The following is a 23,124-nucleotide window of genomic DNA, read 5'->3' as shown; positions in this document are numbered from 1 at the left end:
AACTGTGTATGTGCATGGGGCTGGGGAGGGGTGGGCTGGAACCAAACAAGAAGACCCAGGTTCCACACTTTCTCTGCCACTTACTAACTTGGTGGCCTGGGACAAATCACCTAACTTTTCTTCTGTTAAATGAGACTGGTAACTCAAGCTTTGCTTTCCTTACAGAGGTTACCCACCCCTCCCCCATCCTTTTTTTGAAAGTCAGTGAAAATACATATTTGGAAGCATTTGGGATAAACAGGAGGTCTGGCCCCCACATAGCTGCCCAGGATCCCAGTGGGAAGGGGAGCTCACCCTTCTGGGGTGAGAAGGGGAGTGCTGGGCTTGTATCTCAAATTCTCAGCACACAAGCCCAGTCGCCTCCCTTGCCCCTTCTCTCTCCATTCATCATACATCCCTTTATTCTGGGTGTGGACCAATGGCATCCTGCCTTGGTGGAGAATGACCCAAGTCCTGTGATACGCAGGGTTCCATCCACTGCCAGCAGCTGATAGAACAACTCAACATCTAGCTAACGTCAGGTAGCAGCTGGTAGGTGAAGGCAATCAGCTCAGACACCACTCTGTGCGTTTCTAGGTCAGATGAGTTTCTGGGTCGAGGGGTCAAGGTATTATCTGAGAGCACAGAGTTTCAAGTCAGCTGACCTAGATGCAAGTTCTGACTCAGCCACTCAGCCACTCACCCACCCAATTCGTGACTTCAGTGACTTAGCTAACCTCTCAGAGCCTATTTCCTTATCTAGAAAATAGGATTAAGACCCACGTCATTGACTCAGTGCAAATTAAAAACAAAAGTATTTGTGAGGTATGAAAAGCTACAGGGAGGTGGGATCGCTTGAAGGTGAAGAATGTGGTATTTGGGTCCCAGCTCCACTGTTCACTCACGCTGGGACCTCGGACAGGCACTGAAACTTTTTTTTTAATATGGACTTTATGTTTTAGAGCGGTCTTAGGTTCACAGCAAAGTTGAGCAGAACGCAAAGAGACTTCGGTATCCCCCATTTCCCCACCTCCAGAGCCTTCCCACCATCAACAGCCTGCCCAATGGCGGTGAGACAGGAGGGGCAGGACACAGCCATTAAAGGAATGATGCAGTAGTTTGTGCCAAGACGGCAGAAAGGTCAACTCCCAGGAGACCCCGAGGCCCAAGATGGCAGGAGAGTTGACCTCCAGTGGACCTTAAGCTTCATTATACACGTTGTAATGTACTATCGTGGTGGCTGACACCCCCACAAGTGCCATGACAGTTCTAAACTAACCATGAAAGGTCAAAGAGAGGCTGCAGCCAATTCCTGGGAATCCCTGCCCCTTCCCCAAAGCAGCTGGAACAATCCCCTCACTTGTTAGCATATAAAAACTAGTAACACCGTGTCTCGAGGTCGTGGCTCTCTTGCCTCCTGAGACAGCCTGCACTCTGTCCGTGGAGTGTACATCTCTCTAAACAAATCTACTTTTACTCAGCTATGGCTTGCTCTTGCATTCTTTCCTGTGTGAAGCCAAGGACCCTCACTGGGCAGGGCATGTCGCAGGGACTCATCCAAGACCTGGGGACATGGCCATCCTCCCACGCCCCATTTTCCTGTATCAGTGGTATATTTGTTACAACTGATGAATCTACATTTTCACCCAAAGTCATTATCACCCAAAATCTAGTTTCCATTAAGGTTTACTCTTGGTGCTGTACAATCTATGGGTTCTCCTCCACTGTCTCCTTCCCAAGTCCACACCCCAGGCAGCTTCCCCCACCTCTTCCTCTGCTTGACTCATCAGAAGATAAGCCCTGCCCCTAACCAGAAGCTCAGAGGTGGCAAAAACAAGGCTTTTTTTTCTTTTCACCTATTTCCTCTGAACTCACTTCACTGTTCCCAGAATTACCAGGTCACCAGGAAGCTTTGCTAGCTGTTTTGCTGTTGTTGTTGTTTTGGGGTTTTTTTTCGCTTTTTGCTTCTCTGATGACAAGGTTTACTTGTGGTCTGGACTTGAGTATAAAATGTGAGCCAGGAGTATTTCTTTGGAACCCACTTCTTGGGTATTTCCCTGGAGAGGCTGAGTAAGGAGATGGGACTGGATGACAAAATGAAGCTCCCATGTGGTGTGTGGTTTTCAGATGGCAAAACATCCTTTCCTGCAGAAGGGACTGAAGACACATTCTCCAAGCCTCCAGCCCTGGGCCATGTTAGCCAGAGACAATAATGGTGGTTATATTCTGTATCTCATGCTTCCTTCTCCAGGCTGCTATGAAATGATTAAACAGTCTGAGTCAGAATCAGACCTGAGCCTTTCAGGAGCCAGAAAGCTGGAGTTTCCACCAATGACACTTATAAAACAAGCAAGTGGAGGAGGCTGCCATCTGAGAGCCTGGCTTGGGTACCACTCTAGTGACATCATCAGAGTGTCCTCTGGCACGTCACCTCCAAAACAAGGGTGTTGGACTTGATGACCTCTTTGATCTCTTCTAGACCCATTTTTAAATACTCTTCCAAATGACTTTGGCACCATCCAGTAGCAGTTATTGCAATGATGGGCATTTGCACTAAAGCTACACTGTCCAGTAATGGCAGCCGGTAGCCACGTGTGGCCACTGAACACTTGAAATATGCCTCATGTGGACAAGCAACATTTTAAATTTTGTTTAATTTGAATTACTTTACTTTACTACCATAGGAGTCAACACAGGTCCAGAGAGTGGATCCTGTCGATTCTACGAGAAAACGATATCACAAGTCTGTCCGCTTCTCCTCACTTCCAGTTTCCACCCTGTGCTGAACCATCACCATCTTCTCCTGCCTGGTTTTTCTCCTACTTTCAGTCTCTGTGATCCTTTAGGTACAGTGCAGAGTCAGCTTTTTCTTTTGGTGATGGGGAGGGGGGTTGGTTTTGTTTTGTTTTGAGTGAATGTCTTAAAACATAAAATTGACTAAGTTACTCCTCTTCTCAAAACACTTCAACAACTTCGCCCTTGCAGTGGAATTGAAAACCCTCTGTGAGGCCTGGACACTCTGAGCCTTGCTTGCATTTCCCCTTCACACCCCAACACTTTATAAGCTCCTGGGAGCCACCAAATCCTCTTCCAGCTCAGGTCCTTTGCATAAACTTTCCCTTTGTCTTAGAGCTGGGCTATCCAATACAATGGCCACTAGCCACCTGTCGCTTTTTACATATTATACACTTAAATCAACTGATCTGAAATAAAGTTAAAAATTCAGTTCCTCAGTCACATGAGACACATCTCAAGGGCTCAGTAGTCACATGAGGCTTATGGCTACCATACTGGACAGCACAAATATGGAATATTTCCATCATCCGAGAAATTCTGGGACATTCTTCCCTACACTCAAGCTTGGCTAATTTCTACCCAACCTTCAAGCCTCGGCTTAAATGTCATGTTCCCACAGAGGCCTTTTCTGATCCTCCAGTCTAAAATAAGTGCCCCTGCTCTCTTTCTCTTTCATATAGAGCCAACAGCTTTCTTTTTCAGTTCTTACAACTGTTTGCAAAGTTACAGTTCCATGTGTGGTTGTCTGATGCTTTTGTCTATGAAAGTCTAGGTTAATGTCTTTTCTTTTTACCAGTCAATCCCTGGACCTTACTCAGAGCCTGTGACTTAGCAGTAGCTCATTTGGTTGGGTGAATAAATGAACTAGTGAATAAATGTAGGGATGGGCGCAGCAGTTGCACGGTATTTACTCGTCTTTCAAAGCACTCGATAAAGAGGAAGAGCTCAGGAACCGCACGGTCCTGGACTGAAGTCCCGACACGCAGACTTGTTTAGCCAGCTGGTTCATCTTCCCGAGCCCGCGTCTGCCCACACGGAAGAGGGCTGGCCACTGCCCGGCTCAGAGCGCGCGGCGAGCAGCAGAGGCGGTCGAGAAAGCTCCCAGCACACCATCAGTGCCTTGCGGTTCCCTTCTTTTCCTTTCTCACTTCCCCTGTGTCCTCCCAGCCTCCTCCATGCTCTTCTCCCTCTCACACTGCATCTCTGGCCTCGGCCTCAGAGTTTCCTATTCTTAGTCCCATCTCCCCTGAGAGGCCTCAAGTTCTCCTTGAGCTGCTCAACTCAAGGATCCAACCAAAAGATTTCTCCAATACAGAGAGCCCACCTTGCTTGGGCCCGACCTCACGGCCCTCCCTGCCCCTGGGTGTCTAACCAGCCTGACCCACCTACCCACCCCGGACTCATCAAGGCGCACTCCAGTCCCGGAAGTGCCCTCCCCATTGCAGCGCACGCAGCCTCTGCTGGAGAGAGGGCCTGCTCTGTTTCCAGGTGTTCTTGGCCAGTTTCTATCTGTGGACCACCGACATCGGCCTCCCCTCCAGTGCTTGTTTAAAATGCAGATTCATGGGCCCCCACTCCTGACCATTTCATCAGAATCTCTGCGGGGGTGCCTGGAAGCTACATTTTTCAATAACCAGCTCAGGTGAGTCTGTTGCTCTACATCAAGGCTTCTCACCGTGTAACATTCAGCCCCATCAAGCACTGGGAGGGCTCTTCTGAGAAGTCACTCACTGATCCTCCCTTTAATTTGAATAAAATTTCATTTTTGTATCAAAAGATGATTTACCAAAAAATTGTGCTCTACACTGGAATTTGACACATCATTGTAAAATGATTATAAATCAATTTAAAAAAATTACATTAAAAAATTTTTTTAATTAAAAAAAAGGATGATTTACCAAATCCCAACCAAGTGAGTTCTTAAGTCGATTCCTACTATTATTTTGGATTCATAAACTCACCTTAAACATTCAGTCAGCTTTACAGTGGACCCCACTCATTGTTCTCCAGGGAGGGAGGCAGCCGTGCAGCACGAGGCCCTCCCGGGTGGACCTCCACCAGGCACGTGTCTGCAAAGACGCTCCACGTCCCGAAGGTGTTTAGGACTCACTGCAATCTGAGGCCCCTCACTGTCTTGAGTCAGTCGTGATTCTGAATTGCCACTCTTCATGGTCTTTAATGATAACTTGTGGTTGGTTTGCCATTGTTGACTTCGTTTATTACGGATTGTACGGTGAGCCCTACAATATGGCGGGGTGCAGGATGTCACCACAAGTGGGGCTAAACATTCCAAATAACTAGACTTTAAGACTTACAGCTTGTTGTTAAAATGTGAATAATCTTAAGGCTAAAGTAGATGTATATATATATATATATCCAAATTTTGCTTTAGAGTATTTGATTGTAATCAGTTTCATTTCCCATATGACAGTATAAAGGGCCGGGTCTGTGGCTGCAGGCAGAGTCCTCTAACCAGCCGGGCACTGCACAGAGCTGCTGTCACTACTGTTTACTGCCTTTGCACCCAGACCTACCCCCTTCGGTCAGAACTGCCAAGTCCCCAGGTGTCTGTCCTGCCCCCTCACCGAGTTCTCTGCACTGACCACTTACCCCAGTGCCCACCCTGGAAAGGCACAGCCCCACAGTCCTGGGTGGGGGTTTCTCTGGCACTCAGAAGTAGCAGTGAGGAGCATCCCCAGCCCCTCTTCCCAGGGGCCCCTTGACTCTTCCTCATTCCCTACAAGAAATCACAGAGCCTAGTAGCAGCCCAGAGCCAGCTACAGATCTCCCTGAAAAAGTTCCCGTCGGTTCAGGACTGCCTCCAATGTGTTGCGCCCTGGCCTGTGTCAGGCACGGTGCTGGGCTGTTACACAGGGGATCTTAATCCCTTACCACGGCACCAAACTCTAGGTGGGGATTCGGCCTGTCTCCATGCAGGTGAGAGAGCTGACTAAACCGAGCCTCTTTCCAGGGACCCTCCCTCACCGCCTCTCTCAGACGGTCAGTCCCTGGACAGCCCCTCCTGTGCCTTTCTTCCTATTTTTACTCCACCTTGTCACATTTTTGTTAACTTGCACAAAAATAGCAAGGTCCTGCTGGTTTGCCAATGCGGAACCTATTTAATTTTTAAAAAAATATTGATGAGTATTTACACAGAGTGAAATGCATGGCTCTGAACAGTCCGTGAGCCTGGAAAGATGCATAACCCACACCCCATTCAGCAAACAGAATGTTTCCATCGCCACAGAAAGACAGATCCCTTGTGCCCTCTCCCACTCAGTCCTCACCCTCCAGAGGAGACCGTGGAGGAAGGTGTATGTTTTAAGATCTCCCTGTCTGTTCCAGCAGGTGGAGGCAGGGGAAGGAGCACTGGGGAGCCAGCGGAGGGAGCACAGATACTCTCAGGGTCCAGGTGGTGCAGCCTGTGGCAAGGGTTCAGTCTCCCTTCATCCTACTGCAGCAGCATGCCTCTTGCTGTTTCTTCCCTTCCCCTCCAAAAGGAACAGCTTCCAAGAGAGGCTCTCCAGATGCTCTAGCACATCTCCCTGGTGGCCCCTCTCACCAGGGCTCGAAGCCTGCCCTCAACCCTGCCACCCCCAACACAGCCTCGGGGCTCACCCCACTCCCTCGAGCGCCCGCTCAACTGCAGCTCTGACTCCCCCTCCTCCTGCTTCGGCTCCAGGGCCCCAAATGGAGCCCTGGGGGGCAGCTGAATCAAGTCAACCACAAAACAGGACACACATGGGAACGGCCAAGAGGCCCCGATGAAGAGACAGGCAAGCAGCCTTCGCCTTCACAGCTGTGACTGCATCCAGGCTCCCCTCTGCATCCCGCTGAGAGTCTGAGGGCATCCTGTCCAACTTGTCCACAAAAACAACCCTTGTCAGGCTCATCTCAGCCTTGTTTATGATGGTGAAACAACCTGGGAACGAGCCAAACGTCAACATTGGGGGATTCATTAAATAAACCAGGGTGCCATCTATACAATAGAAAACTGTGTTTCCATTAAAAATAACATTGAGGAAGAATATGAATAGACATGGAAAGCTGGGTGGGTATATTGCTAAATTTTAAAGGCACCTCACAAAATAACAAAGCATTAACTGTTGTTCTCATCTGAGTGTTAGGATTGTGGGTGATCATTACATCCTTCTCCTGATCTGCCAGTACTTTGTGCAATGCGTATGGAATATTAAATAAAACTGATTTATTTATTGAAGGTGCCCAGCTTTACACTGTTAAATGGGGAGGAACACAGCATACACAGGAAGCATAGAAATGCTACCACAGCAATTTCATTTGCAGAATTGAGGCGAGTGGCACTGCGCTTGCCACAGCCCTCTGGTCAGGAGTCTGTGGCTGCCTCACTCTCTCTCCCAGGATCTTACTCCACCCAGGAGCTTGCACGCATACCTCACCTTTTGGAGGACATTGGTGGGTTTACGCCCTGAGGAAGGCTGGCTGTGCTCACTGTCCCTTGTGCAAGATCGCCAGCCTCCTGGCTTGATTTTTTCCTCTGCCTGAAGAGCCCTCTGGCACAGCTCAGCATACATAAATTCCACCCATTCGTTGTAGGCAGGAGAATGGCTCTCCAAGGATGTCCACGCCCTAGTCCCTGGATGCTATAAATATGCTACCTTGCAAGGCAAAAGGGACTTTGCAGGTGTAATTTAGGTTACAGACCTGAAAATAGGTTGATTAGCCTGGATTAGCTCTTCCTCCAGCTGGGGCCAGAAGACAAGGCAGAAGTCAGAGACATTCAAAGTGGGAGAGGACTCAACCCCCACTGCTGGGGGATGGGTTGGGGCACGTGAAAAGCATGAGGAGGACTGTGAGTGGCCACGAAGAGTAAAGACAGGCCCCCCTAGCTGACAGCCCGCAGGACACAGGACCTCAGCCCCGCCACCACAGGAACTGAATCTGGCCAAAACACGAATGGGCTCAGAAGCAGATTCGTCTGTGGAGCCTCTAGAACGGAATGCTGCTCTGTCCGCACCTTGACTTTGACCTTGTGAAACTAAGCAAAGGACCCAGCAGAGCCACATGGCACCCACATAGCCGACTTGCAGAACTGTGGGATAATTACTCTCTTGGCAACTCTCAAATACACAGCACAGTATTATTAACTATAGTCACCATGCTGTATCTCACAAGGTGGTTTTTTGCTGCACCAAATTTGTGGTAATTTTTAATGGCAGTAATAGAAAACCAACACACCATCCTTCAGCGCCATCATTCAGTATAAATGCCACTTTCATGAAGCCTCCTCTGGTTTCTCCATCTACAGATGAGTGTCCCCTCTGAAGCACTCTGCCCATGAGTCTCTTCAGCCATTACCATGGACCACCTGGCATTAGGGTTATTTATGTACATGTCATATTTCTCTCATTAGACAATGTGCTACTCAGGGCAGCATCTGAAACTTACCTTTATTTTCTTTCCAGGGCATAGCATATACCTCATATGTAATCAGTGCTAAATTTTTGTTGGAAGGATGTTTCACAGCCTCTACAAGATGGTTATTGTTTAATAAAATGAATTACTGTGGCAATTAGGAATTGAAAGCTGGATCCTAGAAATATCTGCACATATAGAAAGGAACAGCTGATTGATGATGGATACTGACAGCATAAGAAAGACTAGAATGTGCAAAAGCAGGGTATACTAATTTGGGGATGCTTGGAATTGTGCTCTGGCCGTCAGCTCTGAGATGTAAATGAATACACAAAATAAACAAGATTGAAAGTTGGGATCTAAATGTTTTAGAATATAACCTCTTAAAAGATTCAACTTCCTGGCAACATGATGTTTTAATTAAATGAATGTACTTTTTCTGCTTCAAAAGGATAGAAACGTTGTAGAAAATGTAATGTAACACCCAGCTGAGCTCAAAAGAGAGAAAGGGAGACCCTCCTTGAAGTTCCAAAAAGAAGAGGGAGCTTAAAGTCAGAACATCAGGAACAAGAGCCCCCGAGAGACCTCACAGTCCATCTGGGGCAACTACCAGGTGATGGAGATTCTGTTACCCTTGGGACTATGGTCCCCAAGGGACTATGCAGAGTGGACCCTCACCAACACCCTCTGATGTTGACAGAGGAATGAAGAAGCAGAGTGAATCCCAAGCATCATAAATAAACAGTTAACTCATACCTAGATAACGGAATATCATAAATAAAATACCTGAACAGAAGAAAAGCCACCAGTGAGAGATATATTACCTGCAAAAGAATGGCAATTAGACTGACATCAGAACAACATATTCCAAGGACAGAAAGAAAAATAGCTGCTTCCTAGAATTCAATACCCAACTACATCACTATTTGAGGATGAGGGGAAAATAAAGATATCTTTACCAAAAAAAGACTGAGTTTACCATTCAAAAACTCTGACTGAAAAACTACTAAAGGACATGTTCCTTAAAGAAGGAAACTGAACCCAGGAGGAAGGAGTGGGATATAAAGGCAGTGATGGAAAAAACAAAGGTAAACAAATGAATAGGACGAAACTGTACCTCAATAACAACAACGACTAAAGAAAGTGTTAAAACAAGGTGACGCTCCTTAGTTACAGAGACATGGAGGAAGACAGGGGATGTTCAGAGTCAATGCATTGTAAGGTTCTAAACCTGTTTGGTTGCAGCATATAGATATTAATTAAACATAGGTCTTTCTAAATACAGTGTGAATGTTAAAAATGTAAAGATCACCTCTGAAAAGGAGAAACAGAATATAGAACAGTCAAACTAGTAGAAAGAACAGGGTGGGAAGGAGGGAAAAAGCTTGATTCAGCCTATGGAAGACCATGAGAAAAAGAAAGAGAACAAGTTTCAATAGAGAAATACTAAATGAAATGATGGAAATAAATTAAAATACAGTATTAATCCCAATTACTGTAAATACATTGTTTTGCCAATTAAAAGAGAACCTCACATTGCATTTAAATGAACACACGCACAGCCATCACATACACAGTTTATAAGAGACTCCACTAAAACATGACATGAATAGTCAAAAATAAAGGAACAAAGAAGACCCAGAAACGTCAGTGTTGGGTATGGGCCTTAGAGAAAAACTCTCATGTGTTGCAGAAGGAGGTATGTTCAAGGATGTTTCCCGCAGTGTTGTGGGTAACAATGAAAGACTGGAAACAGCATGAACATCCACTGGTATGGGGATGAAAAAATAAAATATAATATATTTTATTAATACATATAATAATACATATAATAAAACTCTATATAACAGATAAATAACTGAACTGGATCAAATGGGTCAAGATGGATACATATTAGAAGCATAATAAATGGAAAAACAAGTTGCAGAAGGATTTCACCCTATGATATTATGGATGTAGTTTTCTATTTTTTTTTTTTTTTTACAAATGGAGCTTTGTACTGAAGAGCAATATACATACATAAAAATGTACAAATCATAATGAACATAATGAATTTTCCAAAGTGGCGTGCACTGTAACCAGCAGCCAGACTAAGAAATATAACATTACTGAGCATCCTGGAAGACCCCTGCCCTTCACTCTCCTCTAGTTTCTACACCCCTCCAAAGGTCACTACTCTTGTAACCTCTCCTATAGGTTGGAGTGTGTCTGGCTTCTTTAGTTCTAGATTATGTCTGGGAGATGCTTTCTTACTGAAGCACATAGCTGTAATTTATTCATTCTCTCTGCTACGCTAGGATTCCATTGTCTGCATGTGCCACGATTCATTGATGCCCTCTGTTGCTGGTCTACATTTGGGATTTTTTTTTTAGTTTGGAGCTGTTGGAAGCAGTGCTGCTATGCTCAGCCTTGGACTTCTCCTTCAGCGCATATGTGCATGCATTTCTCTTGGGTAGACGTTCAGCGTCTGCTGGGTCAAGGGGAAGGCAAACTTTCAACTTTTGGCAGAGACTCCAAAACAGTTCTCCCAGTGGCTTTTACCAATTTACTTTCCCAGTAGTGTGTGAGAGTTCCAGTTACTCTCCATCTTATTCACTTTTGATTTTTTAGTCTTTTTAATTTAGTCATTCTGGTAGTTGATGGGTGTGAATTTTAAAACACACTCATATACAACTACTGTACATTGCCTATGAATGAATATATATATTACATAATGTGTGTGTGTGTGTGTATCTAAAATATAAAAACATGAATGGGGAGGACATACATCAACCTCAGGATATTGATTACCTCAAGGCAGAGAGGAAACTCTGAGAGTGGGGAAATAAAATGCAAGGCTTCAACTGCACTTACTAATTTTTAAATGTGGGAAACAAATACGGGCAAACATGTCCAGAACTGGGTAGGAAGTCTACATGTCTTTTATTTTTTTCTCCATCTTACTTCTGTTTGATACCCTGAAGTGGCTGTTCAGGGTCTGGAAAGAGATGAAGGGCTCTGCCTCCTGCTGCAGGTACTTTCCTTCCGGCAATGAGGCAGGTGTCCCCCTTACCCTTGGATTCAGAGACTGGGTGGAGTGGGTAGAAGATAGAAAGACACGTCTGTAAGTGTGCTTTCCAGGGCTAGCAGCTAACTGAAGTGTGCAAAGTGAAAAATTACAAGCCAGCACCACCCGGTTGAAAGAGCTCAAACTTTGGCATCTGGAGATCTGGGTTTAAGTCACTGCTCGGGCAGCTCTGCTGTAAAAGTAGCAGCTTCCTCGCCAAGCACTGAGTTGAGTGCTTTACCTGCGTGTTCCAATGCCATCCTCCCCACAACCCGGTGGGAGAGCCAGCATTATCCCCATTTCACAGATGAGAAAGTGGAGGCACAAAGATTTAAGCAATTTGCTCAAATCACACAGCAGCTAAGCAGGAGTCCCAAGACTGGAACGTGTCTGTTGATTTCAGAGCTAGTGCTTTTGACGGCACAACTGCGCCACCTTCTCCCCAGTGCCTCGGTTTCCTCATCTATAGAACGGGTACCATTGTAAAATATACCTCATTGGTCTATTGCAAGAGTTACAGGAAACAGTGCAAGATAAAGTGCCTTGCAAGTTGCTGTACAAGTGTCAATTGTTGTCATTATCAGACAAGTTTAAACAGCATGAGTCACACAAGTGAGGGACTTTTCCCTTCCAGCCTTTGACAAAAGCCTATGAAGACAGCTGGGTGACCTGATGGTCTCTCTGCCCTAACTGCATCCATGACAGTCAGCTGTGGGGAGATGAGAGCCAGCCTCCCGCCCTAGCCCAGTGTGCTGGGAAAATCACATTTGTGTGAGAAGCTGAGACATGCTCATCAATCACTTTTGTCATTTGTGTCCAAATATAATAATAAGAGCTGGTCTTACCTGGTTTAAGACCACAGCTATCTGTAGGCTGCCAGCTCCCCACCACCCCACACTTCACTACGGTCAAGAGTTTGACCCATTCCTGCATCTTCCCTGGACCCGTGTTTTGGAAAGCTTACTCATGCTCTGCAGGCCATCAGTCCCCTTAGCTGCGGTCAAAGGCCTGGGAACAAACACATGCTCCAAAGCTTGGTTTGACCTCACTCACTCTTTCAGTCCTCATCACAGCCCAGCAGGGTTGGTATGATTATTCATGCCTATTTTACAGATGAAAAGACTGAGGGTCAGAGAAGCTAAGTGGCCCAACAGAGAAGGAAGAAGAGGAGAAGCAGAGGGGCTGGGCCTGCCCACACGGGATACTCGATTCCTAAATGACCAAGCCCTGCCTGCAGCACCCCTCCAGTATGTCACATGGCCAGGAGGGCCCCAGGAAATATACATCTCAGGGTAGGAAGAACACGGGGCACATGCCTGGGTCAGTCTGTTTAAGCTCCTGGGTTAGGATAACTGGCTGCACAGAGAAAGGACCCTGGTCTCCAGCCCAGCTGGGCTGTGATGGAGATGGGGAGGCAGGAGGAGAGGGCAGCAAGCCACAGGCTGCCCAGACTCTCAGGAATGTGCTCTGTGCTCCCAGGGCTGATGTTCTGAGCACATCAGGGCAATGGGAAGAGCCTGGGCACCACTCTTCTTATGCCCCCTCCTCCAACACTCAGGGCTCCGTCTCAGGAAAGATCTCAGAGTGAGAAGTCTCACGTCTCAAGCTCGGGCCATCACAAAGGCACAGTAGAAAGCTCTGCTCCCTTCCTCCCTGCTGAAAGATGTGTGTGTCGGGAGTGAGGGGGTACGATGGTGAATGTCAGGTTGGAACAGAGGAGGCAGGGCAAGGATGTGTGAGTATTTCTCATGGGCCACACTGGAGCAAGCTCTCCTGAGACTATTTCCATCCTTGGGCATAAAATGGTCCTTCCCTCTCGGGATTATATTGCCCCCTCCAGGCAGTCCTCCTGAGTGGCTTCCTCCAGTGTGGCCATACTGGTTTGCCCTGAGGCTGGGGGGAGTGCAACTCACCCTCGCCCCCTTCCTCTTGCTGCCTTGCTGCCTCAGGCTGATGCAAACAGCCACTCCAGCAGCTCTCAGGATCTGAGCCTCTGAGCGCTCCTCCTGAATCTCCCCCTCCCCAGCCTGGTGAGGGAAAACCCTGCCCCATATGCACACACTCTTTCTCTTTAACAGGGAGGATATACATCTTGCTGTCTTCAAAGACATCCCTCAAGCTCTACATTTCATTTCTTTATTCCCTGCAGTAGGTGATGAGCTAAAGGTGGCAAAATTAGTTTCCAGCCACCAGCCCCCGTCCCTGGCAAGTCTCGCATAGATGACTTAGCCCCTCACTTTGGAACAAGGGGATGCTTCGCACTTACTGTCTCGTTCCCACCTGTAGGGCTTCAGAAGGATTCCCATTGTAGCCTCTGGCCCTGGAACCTCGGCAACAGACAGTAGAACGTAAGCCCCTCCTTGTCACAGTGTTTGCCTTGGGCTTCATGGTTTCCGTATCTCCTTCCCATCCCGTGTGACTAGATTTCTATCATTTTCCCTGTAATCTAACCTAAAGGTTGGATAAGAGAAGGCTCACTTGACTAGTGGGTGCATGATTTAGTTTAAAGCATCTGGAACAGGAACTAGGCAGCCTTGTCGTAAGCCTGTCTCTCCCACTAAAAGGCTGTGGGAGCCTAGATAAGTCAACTACCCTCTCTGGGCTTACGTTTCTCAGCTTTTAAACAAAAAGCTGGAGCTTAATGGTTCCCAAGGTCCTTCCAGCTCTGGGATGCTGAGTTGGTCTAAATTCTACAAGGTCAGGGCCAGGCCAGTTTAAGGACAGAGATGATGCCAAAAACACTTTGGGCAGTGCCTGACCCTTCCATTCCCATCAGCGGACTGCTTTGTTTCAGGTGACAAGATTGTCACAGGATCTTCTCCTGCCTTGGGGACATGTACTCCCCCAGGCCAGGATAGAGACGAAACAAAAGGACAGGTCCCTGATCCTGGGGGGCCCCAGGGCAGCGTCAAACCTCAGCAGGTCAAGGAAGCTGCGTGTTCCAAAGAGCCTTGTCCCAGGGTCTAAAATAGGCAGTAAAGGGAAGGGTTTCCAGGCTCCCCCTCTGCTAAAGATAAAAATATCGTGGGCTCGGGGATGTTCCCAGTCGTAAATCAATCGGCTCCAACTATTTCTGTCTTTATCCCTTGCCCAGGGTTCCTCCTGCGACCTCCAGCCATCCTGTCCTCCCGTCCTGGCTTCCTAGCCACCTTAGCTAGAGTAGGATGAAGTTCACCAGCTGCCTCTGACAGCAGTCCACAGCTCGGCCATGCCACTGGGAGAACCCTAACCTGCCTACAGGTGAACGGATAGGCATTCTGGGCCTCCACCAGCCTCTGGGAGCCTGGTGAGCATGGGTCCACTCTGACAGGTTTCCCCTCCTGCATGGCCTGGTCGCAGCCCGTTTTCCAGGAGCTGGATACCCGTGAGTGACCCCTCTGCACGGCTGTTTGTAGGGTTTCTCCCTCGTGTAGTTACAGAGACTGAAGTACTACCTCTTGAGGCCACTGGGATGATTAAATGAGACCCCCTAGAACATGAAATTTGGCACCTGACAAGTGGCAGGTGCTAAGAAAGTATGACTTGCCTTTCCCAGCCAGTCAGTCACCTCAGCTCAGATTCCCACGGTCGGTCCACATCTTCAGAGAGCTTCTTTGAGATTTTTGTCAGTCCAAAACCCTAATGCAGCTCCAAATTCTGGTCTTTAAGAGATCTTTGAAGACACCTGGTCTACTCTAAAGTACTCAATCAGCTCCCTGGTAATTGCAGTGCTGCAGGGCCAGCTGGAGACTATGGTCTCATGTCCAGTCCTCCACTGCCCTCTGCAGGTTTCAGTGCAATACTGCAGGCAGTGCCAGGCACCCCTAACACGACACAAGACCAAGGGCCCACACTTTCTATAGAGCTGAAGCAGTTACAGGTGAAGACAGCAGGGCAGGGCCAGGTGTCTGAAGAGGGCCACATCCCGGAATAGCACAGCGATTTATAGTTCACAAAGCACTTGCTTCTTGGATTTTCATGACTACATGCCTTGCCTCTGTTCCTAAGCTCAGAAGGAATTCACAGTCATTGTTCAGCCCTGACAGTCTCACTAAAAACAGCTGACACATTTCAGTTTCAGGCCATGTCCTAGAACAGTCCAGAAAATCAATGAAATGAACCTGTGCAAACCTCAATGCAAATACTGGCTTTATTTCTGAAGCTCTTCAGTTTTAATCATGCTATAAGACAGTCTAGAATATTCTGAGGAAAGGAATTTTGTAAGCAAGCGTGTGTGTGTGTGCATGCATCGGAGTGTCTGGTGTGAGCACTCTCTAGCAATGAAGGCTGGCTGAGATACGGCAGATGCCAGCGTTTGATGTGATTATGATGATTAACAAGCATTTCTCACTTGCCAACCAGCTGACAGTTTCATTTCTTAGTGATATCAAGCACCCGGGCTCAACTGCATGGTTTCCACTCTCTTCCGCGGCCAGAATCACAGACCCCATCTGGCAGAAGGTTGGATGTTTTAAAAGTGAAGGCACATGACAAGGTCACACTGCCCACCCAGCACCAGACAGTAACGAAACCACCACAGGCAGAGGAGAGCCTACCTTTCTCCTGTCCTCTTTTCCAACCTCAGGAACACAGGGGCATCTAAGCCAGGTTCATGAGGGCCAGGTACCACATCATAGTAAGGGAGCCAAGTCTCTGAGAGCTGCAGATCCCTTATATAACTGGAGTTTTCAGGTCATATATTTATAGACTTTTATATCCAGAGAAGATCTGAGAGATTATTCCAGGCCAATCCTTTCATTTTGCAGTAAAATGAAGCACAGAAAAGGGAGGTGACAGTCTAAGATCACACAGATAGCCAAGAGTCACGGCTGGGATGAGAACCCAGGCTCCCTGACTGTTTTTCTCTGGCTGATCTGGACTTGAGTAGCCTCATTTCTAGATGTAAACTACTGGCTTCAATTGAAGAGTTTTAAATCTAATCTTTTTTTTTTTTTTATAATGCACAAAAAAGAAGAAACCAGCACATCGTAGGTACTCAGAAGCTGGGCTGGTTGGCTTTTGGTCTTGGGGAATAGTCTTACTTTATGCAGCTTAACAAGATTAAGTCCAATTAACCTTGAATTTGTTTCATTCTTTATTCTCTCCAATGACCCCAAAGTGGTTAGAGGCATGAAGCTCGCTCCACTGTCCCACTGCAAGTCTGAGTGTGGATCTGAAGTTATACTATGATGTTCACAGGTTTGAAGGAAAGGCTTTCTGAGGAAGGGATGTAGATTTAGAGTAACTTTGGTTCACTTCAGAGATTTGTGGGAGTCCTCTTCGAAGCACAATGTCAACACTTGAGGTTACACAGGCTGTCCAGGAGTTGGGATGGAGCACAAACACTTCTTACACCTATTTCAAATACATGATTAAAGTAGACATGAAGTGACCATAATTGCCTATCAGCCACTTGGGCCTAACAGTTCTGAATTTGCTTATCATTATGTTTACAAATCATATTTTTGATCAAAATCTTCCAATTCATTCAATGTTCTTCCAAACACCATCCTGATAAATCACTGTTGTCATCCTGCAAATTTTACAGACTCGTGTTCTGCAGGACGGGTTCCATCCTCTATGGAATCCCCAGTGTAGCGTAAGACTCCAATGGAGGCTCTTTCTTCAAACCCTCAGAGACCAGGGTTTACAGTTTGCTGGTCCATCAGTGACACACTAGAAAGGAATGATGGAGAACTTATTGCCAGGGTCCTCCCACAGCTCGGGATATGGTGCCACCTCCCACTGCTGCCAACCACCATTCCAAGATCAACACCACTCTGCAGTCCCAGCTGTGGGGAGTGCCCACCAGGCAGGACCCTGTAATTTCCTAGCCATTCATTTATTTGTATTAAGCAAGTTCCATGTGGCAGGTACTGTGTGGTGGGCTCTGGAGATACCGGGATGACCAAATACAGAAGTGGTCTTTTCTCACATGGCACTCAGTCCTTCAAAAGCCTGACCAGCTGCTCATGCAAATCCATTGCAGGGAATTTCAACCACTGGTGTGTTGTAACAGAGCAAAGAGGTTTGGGTTAGAATCTTGGCTTTAGGTCTGGGGCCTCAGAGGGAGGGGCTCATTGAATCACTGAGCTCTGCATCAGATTATTTGCAAGGAGCTAGCTTTGCAAACTTTGCAAGCTTCCTGGGAGCCATGCAGGACCTCTCCTCCCAGGGAATGGGGTTTGGGTAACTGTCAGCACTGGGGCCATGGTAGGAAGGTTCTGGGCTACGGGAAGTTTGCTGCACAGCTGTGGGCATCCTCACTGCCTGGGAGCCCCACACATGGTCTGTGTGGTTCTCACCCTGTAGCTAAAGTTAGTGGAAAACCTGAAGGGAGGCCTGACTGGGGACCCATCAATGCTGATGCAGACTTGCCAGCCCCGGGGGCTCTCCTGCACCCTCTGCATGCCTGGAACACTGGGTTCGTGAGCACTTACTTCATCTAAACCCAAAAGGCCTAGCAAACTTCCTGTCGACTGCCCATGAGGAAATACAACTGGGATATCAAAAAGAATCCAGTTCTGCTAACTCAACAGAGGCTGCAAAAGCATTTGGAGAGCCCTATGTGCACGGTGCCCACTTCAGCACAACTCATAGACAGGCCTGCTTCTGAGGCTCCACCAGTGGGTGAAACTGTCCTAGCATGGTTGTCTTTTGCCAGGCACAGTCCACCATGAGTATCACACAGGAGCTTCCCAAAATGATTCTGCTGACCATGGAGTTCCCATTGCATCCTGCTTCACACACCTCCAAGATAGTAACCAATCACCATGTAATGCAATCATCTGGTTTCCTAAAAGGCTGCCAGGTCTTCAAGGGCACCTGTGTGTCCCCAGGATCAGCATGGCACATGGTAATCACAGAACAAATGTGGTCCATCTCATCCATTAATTCCTCTTTTTCTCTCCATCTCCTTAGAAGCTCACATAATGTCTTTAACAAAGAAGGGTCTCAAAATAGCAAGGGATTGACATGAAAGATTAGGCTCTTCTTGGAGTTTTATCCATCACTCCCATCTTTATGGAAAATAACGAAATCTGTGGGTGATAGCTGTGCATTAAACAGCCCTCCTTCCTCTCAGGAGGCCTAGCTGCAAGCTGCAGCTTTAAGGGGATTTCTTGTTATCTTCCTGAAAGTTTGAGGGGATGCTTTACCAACACAGCAGGGGGCAACGTGGACCCAGGGTTTCCCAGTTGAGAGAGAGCCCTCCCTCTGCAGCAGAACCAAACCCTGCTGTTGGCAGGCCTATGCTCCCCCTCCCCAGACTGAGCGAGCATCGTACCAGGGTGGTAAACTTGTCCACACAGGCGTTGCGGATCTTCTCCGGGGTGGCGGGGCTGTCCAGCCGGAAAAGCTCCTTTGTGTTGTTATCCGTGTGCTGGGCTCGAGCTGCGCGGATGGCGTCCTTGATGGCAAAGAAGATGGAGGCGCCCAGGAAGAGAGGTGGTTCCCCGACAGCCTGAGCAGACAGAGCCAGAGCACGGGCAGGGAGTCAGGCAGAGGGCGTGGCCTCCGCACCGGCACCTGCCGCCACCCAGAGCAAGGCAGGAAGGGCGGTCAGAGTGAATCAGGGGCTGAGAATAATCAGCCTAGTAAATAACTCAACCTGGCTGGCATATTTCTTTTAACTCTTACTATGTGGTTTTCCCTGATGACACCGTACGAATATAATGCACCATTTAAAGTTATATTAGATAATTACATTTTACAAACAAAAAAATCTGAAGTTGAACCCTTTTCCACAATGATAAGCCTAGGGGAATAATCTGCCTGCAACTCCGTCACCAACACTTGCAGGCACCATAACTGTACATGCAGCGTTTGCTGGAATACAGACATTGTGACAAATAGGAATCAAAATAGTTTCTAGCAGAGATTGTTTTATTCCCCAAAGCATAGATCAGAGCCTGCCTATATCAGAATCACTAGGGACACTGGCTAAAAAATGCAGGTTCTGGGGCCCTACCCCAAACCTACCAAATCAAAATTTCTAAAGGTGGGCCCCATGGAGCTGCATTTTCATCACGAGCTCCCAGCAATCCAACATGCTAACACGTGAGAGTCAAAAGCAAAGCTCACAAAGTGTCCCAGGCCCTCCCACCATGAAGCAAACCATGAGATGAGGAAAGGGGTGTGTTTCATCGGATACAAGTAATTACCGGTCTTCCTTCTCAGACCAACAACTGTATCAATCAGTTTAATTGATTTCCAACTATCTTTTCATACTTATTGGGGACAAGGAGGAAATGGAAAATGGTTATAACCCTCTAGACATGCTGATCAAGCCTTAAGGTCTAGTGGTGGCCACGGAAGGAGGCGAAAGTGTGTGCAGAGGCGCTGTCCCGTGTGCAGTGAAGATGCCGCTTCTCGTGGGACAACAGGGGGGCTGTGTCATCTCTAGGACCGAGAATCAGGCATGCACACCTGAGACATGGGTGTAGGTCAGGATCTGACCTACAGGACTGAACTAAGGCATCCCTCTGATTGCACCCAAATCAGCTGGCTTTGACCACACAGAGGTGGTGTCGTCCTCAACCCACTTTCTTATGTTCCCAGGCTGGACTGTCCACCCCTCCATTGCCCTCACCAAGGGCATGCCAAGCCCTCTTTTCTCTTCCACATGAGCCCCTGCAGGCCCACAAAGCAGGTGGCTGGAGCCCCTCATCCCCACCCATGGCTTCCCACAGCGCAGTGCAGGACCCAGGGCAACAGTACCTTGGACGCGTAGATGGCCTTCTTGTTGGGGCAGTCACGGAGCAGGGACACCCTGAACTCAGTGGGGATGCTGCCAAACGCGGGGATCTTGTAGGTGCTGGGACCACGGGTGTGCAGGCTCCCCTCGGGGGAGTAGTGCAGTTCCTCCAGGGTGAAGAGGCCAAGGCCCTGGACAAATGCCCCTTCCACCTGCAGGGCAGACAGATCGTGGCTACCCTGCCTCCCACTCCCCGAAGGCAGGAGATGCTTCCCACAGCAGGCACCAAGTCCACCTGCACCTGCAGCAGGGCCTGGAGACAAGCTGCGAACAGCCCTCCACTGCCTCCCCAGCTCCTGCCCCAGCCTGGGGTTGCCTGTCTAGGCCTTTGCCAGGCATCAGTGTAGGCAGAGCAGAGGCATTAACACTGAAATTGGTTTCAGAACTTGTCAGGGATTCCAGGAGGGACATGCAGTGGGGGCATAATTTCCCATTAGAACCTGTGCAGGGCAGGTGGAGGTGTTCCTTCCACACTGCCGCCGGGGAAGTGGGGACCTCAAGCTGAGAACGGAGCTCATGGGCTCGCAGCAGCTGTGTCCCTCAGTGGCCCACACCCCTCCTGTGTGCTACGTGGGACCAAGCAAGAGAGGAGGGCTTTCCTGGACTGTAGATTCCGGGCTTTCTGAGTGCCCAGTCCTGCCTACCCCCTGGAGAAAGAGCACCCCTGCTGCAGCTCACAGATGCTCTGCTGGCCCACACACCTGCTCCCCAGCCTCACTATTCAGGATTGTGCTCTAGGGCAGCCCCTAGCTAAACAAGCATGTTCACAGGGGAGACCAGAGCTGACCCCTCTGTGTTTGCCGTGTCAGCTCAGCGCCTGCCTGTAGGAGGGGCTCCCGGCTTCCTGGTGGTTGTTCAGTGAGTTAATGGACAGATTAATAACTAAGTTTCTGTATACTCAGTGATTGTCCATTTTTGAGAAATACAAGGAACATTTTCTGCCCGATGTTCAATACTTCAGTTCTTGATTCCTCCCTCTGTCTCTTTTCTGATCCACCTGCTCTGCCCAATACTCTCATATTTTCCAAAAGTGATTTTCTTCAGGCCATCCCTTTATTCCTCTCGCTCTGTTGTCCCCCGTACCCTCCACCACCCAATGCTTGGGAGCATTACGTCCTAGAGTGCAACAGCTGTCCTCAGTGGAAAAGGAATAAGGAGGGAGAAGACTCCTCTGAGCTGAGACCCCAGTGCCCGCACATTGATCCCAAAGTCAGTCTCCATTTCACCTCGTCCTCCCTCTCAAATGACGTGTGTGTGTGTGTGCACGAGTGTGCACGTGTGCACGTGCACCTAACATTTCCACCATTCATCTTGTTTTCTGACGCCCTTTCCAGGTTTATCCACATGGATTTGTCTTCTGCCTCGAGAGCTAGGTGGGTTCTCATCTGTCTAAACCCCACTCTCAGGGAGACTCAGTTGGTACCATGCTCAGACCCACTTAAAAAGGACATTGGACAAGATGCTGTGGCATATCAGTGGCCAAGTCCATCACCACCCTGGTCCCCCGTGAGTCTTACCTGCCCAATGTCGATGGCAGGGTTCAGACTGGAGCCAACATCCATGACAATGTCTGTGCGGAGGTTCTAAAGCAGACACCAGTAAGAGAAACAGTTTGAGAAGAAAGGGCTGTGCGGACTGACAGATGGGTCTAGTGACCCTTACATTCTTGAGTGCCAGCCGGAACAGCACTTCACAATCAGAGTGCTGTGGGCACACTCAGGCAGGAGTGTCAGCAGGGAGGGCAGGTCCTTAGGTTTCTGGGGCTCCGAACCTGAGTCTGGGGCAGGTCACGTAAGGAAGGGATTGACAAATTATGTTCCATAGGCTGAGTCCAGCTCAACCCCGGTTTTTGTAGGGCCTGTGAACTAGTGATTTTTATGTTTTTAAATGACTGACAAAAATAAAAAGAATATACTGTGTCACCTCAAAACTGTATGAAATTCACCTTCAGTGTGCACAAGTTACATTTTATCGGAACACGCCCATGCTCGTTTGTTTCCGTCAGTTCATGTCTGATTTTGCCCTACAATGATAGAGTCGAATGACTGAGGCAGAGCCTCTGTCTCCAGAAAACCTAAAATGTTTACTCTCTGGTGCTGTGTAGGAAGTTTGTAAGCCATGAGATAGGGCACGGTTCTCCCAACCGGAAGTTTCTGCCCTATCAGCTCTTTGCATCACAATTAGGTATTTCTCTTCTCTTTTCCCCCTTGTACTAAAGTTTTGCAAACTTCTTACCTTATGATCCCCTGTTAAGCAGTCGATTTCCACTTCAGAGCAAGCCACCCCATAGGTGAAGTAGTGGAAGGCATTCCCTGAGTTGGTCTCAAAGCTGTAGCCAAGGTTGGGTGTCCTGGGGGAGAAAAGAGAAAATGCGGCACGTGTATTAAGATGAGCGTGCCCCTGACTCATATACACACAGTCTGTCCCATAAAATCTTAAGACCCGAAAGGTTTTACTTTTTATTCTGCTGTTCTTCAAAAAAGTCCTTGGGTTGTGAACATTTCGAACCTGTTTACGAAACCCAGGCATTCTGGAATATTTTGTCCCTTGTCTCTGTTCTATTTTGCCAACGGCCCTTATATGAATTACTCTGTGGAGCTGAGCAGTGTAAGGTGCCAGCACACTGGTCTCTACATGGTAGAAACAGAGGTGAAAGATTTGCCTGAGCTCATGAAGGATGTGAAAGTCACACTGCAAAGGATCTACTGAATTAGAATTCAAGATCTCAGAGCCAAAGGATCTTCCTGTGCTGGCTCCTGGCTGTTCATACAAGTTCACCTGCTCAGGGGGCTGCTCACCTTTCTCAAGGTGAAAGTCAACAAGATTAGAACCTCATAGCCTTGGTGCATCTTTAAGCAGCCTGGTATTACTCCTTATCTACTGGCCCCTTCTAAATTTCAACAAATGATTTGAGAAAAGCGTTATTAATAAAAGCAGATGCTCTTTGATTATTTTTTCTTTTGCAATCCTGGATATCTTACGCAATTTCAATTTTGCATGAGTCACATATATGAGTGTGTGTGTGTGTGTGTGTATTTTCACACCAGGAGTTTTTAGTATTCTGTGTCTACATTATTCTATACATTACACAGAAATAACAATGTGAGCTGATATACTCTGAATCTGCATGAAAACAAAACCAACACAGGGCTGAAGGAAAAGGCTTTCCCCAGGA

At 47.8% G+C, this 23,124-nt stretch overlaps 1 protein-coding gene across 1 annotated transcript in view; it reads right to left on the bottom strand.

Annotated features, from left to right (window-relative positions):
• Window positions 1–16,265: 16,265 nt before the first annotated feature.
• Window positions 16,266–23,124, bottom strand: part of XDH (xanthine dehydrogenase) — a 51,668-nt gene continuing 44,809 nt past the window's right edge. Inside the window, exons 32-36 of the mRNA XM_064494206.1 lie at window positions 22,185–22,299; window positions 21,467–21,532; window positions 19,913–20,101; window positions 18,480–18,656; window positions 16,266–16,870 (exon numbers count right to left, since the gene is read on the bottom strand). Of these exons, the coding sequence (XP_064350276.1) occupies window positions 16,820–16,870; window positions 18,480–18,656; window positions 19,913–20,101; window positions 21,467–21,532; window positions 22,185–22,299 (598 nt within the window). The 3' untranslated portion in view covers window positions 16,266–16,819. The remainder of the gene's footprint in view (window positions 16,871–18,479; window positions 18,657–19,912; window positions 20,102–21,466; window positions 21,533–22,184; window positions 22,300–23,124) is intronic.

Source organism: Camelus dromedarius, chromosome 15, assembly GCF_036321535.1.
Source record: "Camelus dromedarius isolate mCamDro1 chromosome 15, mCamDro1.pat, whole genome shotgun sequence".
Lineage (NCBI taxonomy): Eukaryota > Metazoa > Chordata > Mammalia > Artiodactyla > Camelidae > Camelus > Camelus dromedarius.
Note: the sequence above shows the minus strand (reverse complement) of the source record. Positions and strands in the feature narration are given on the sequence as shown.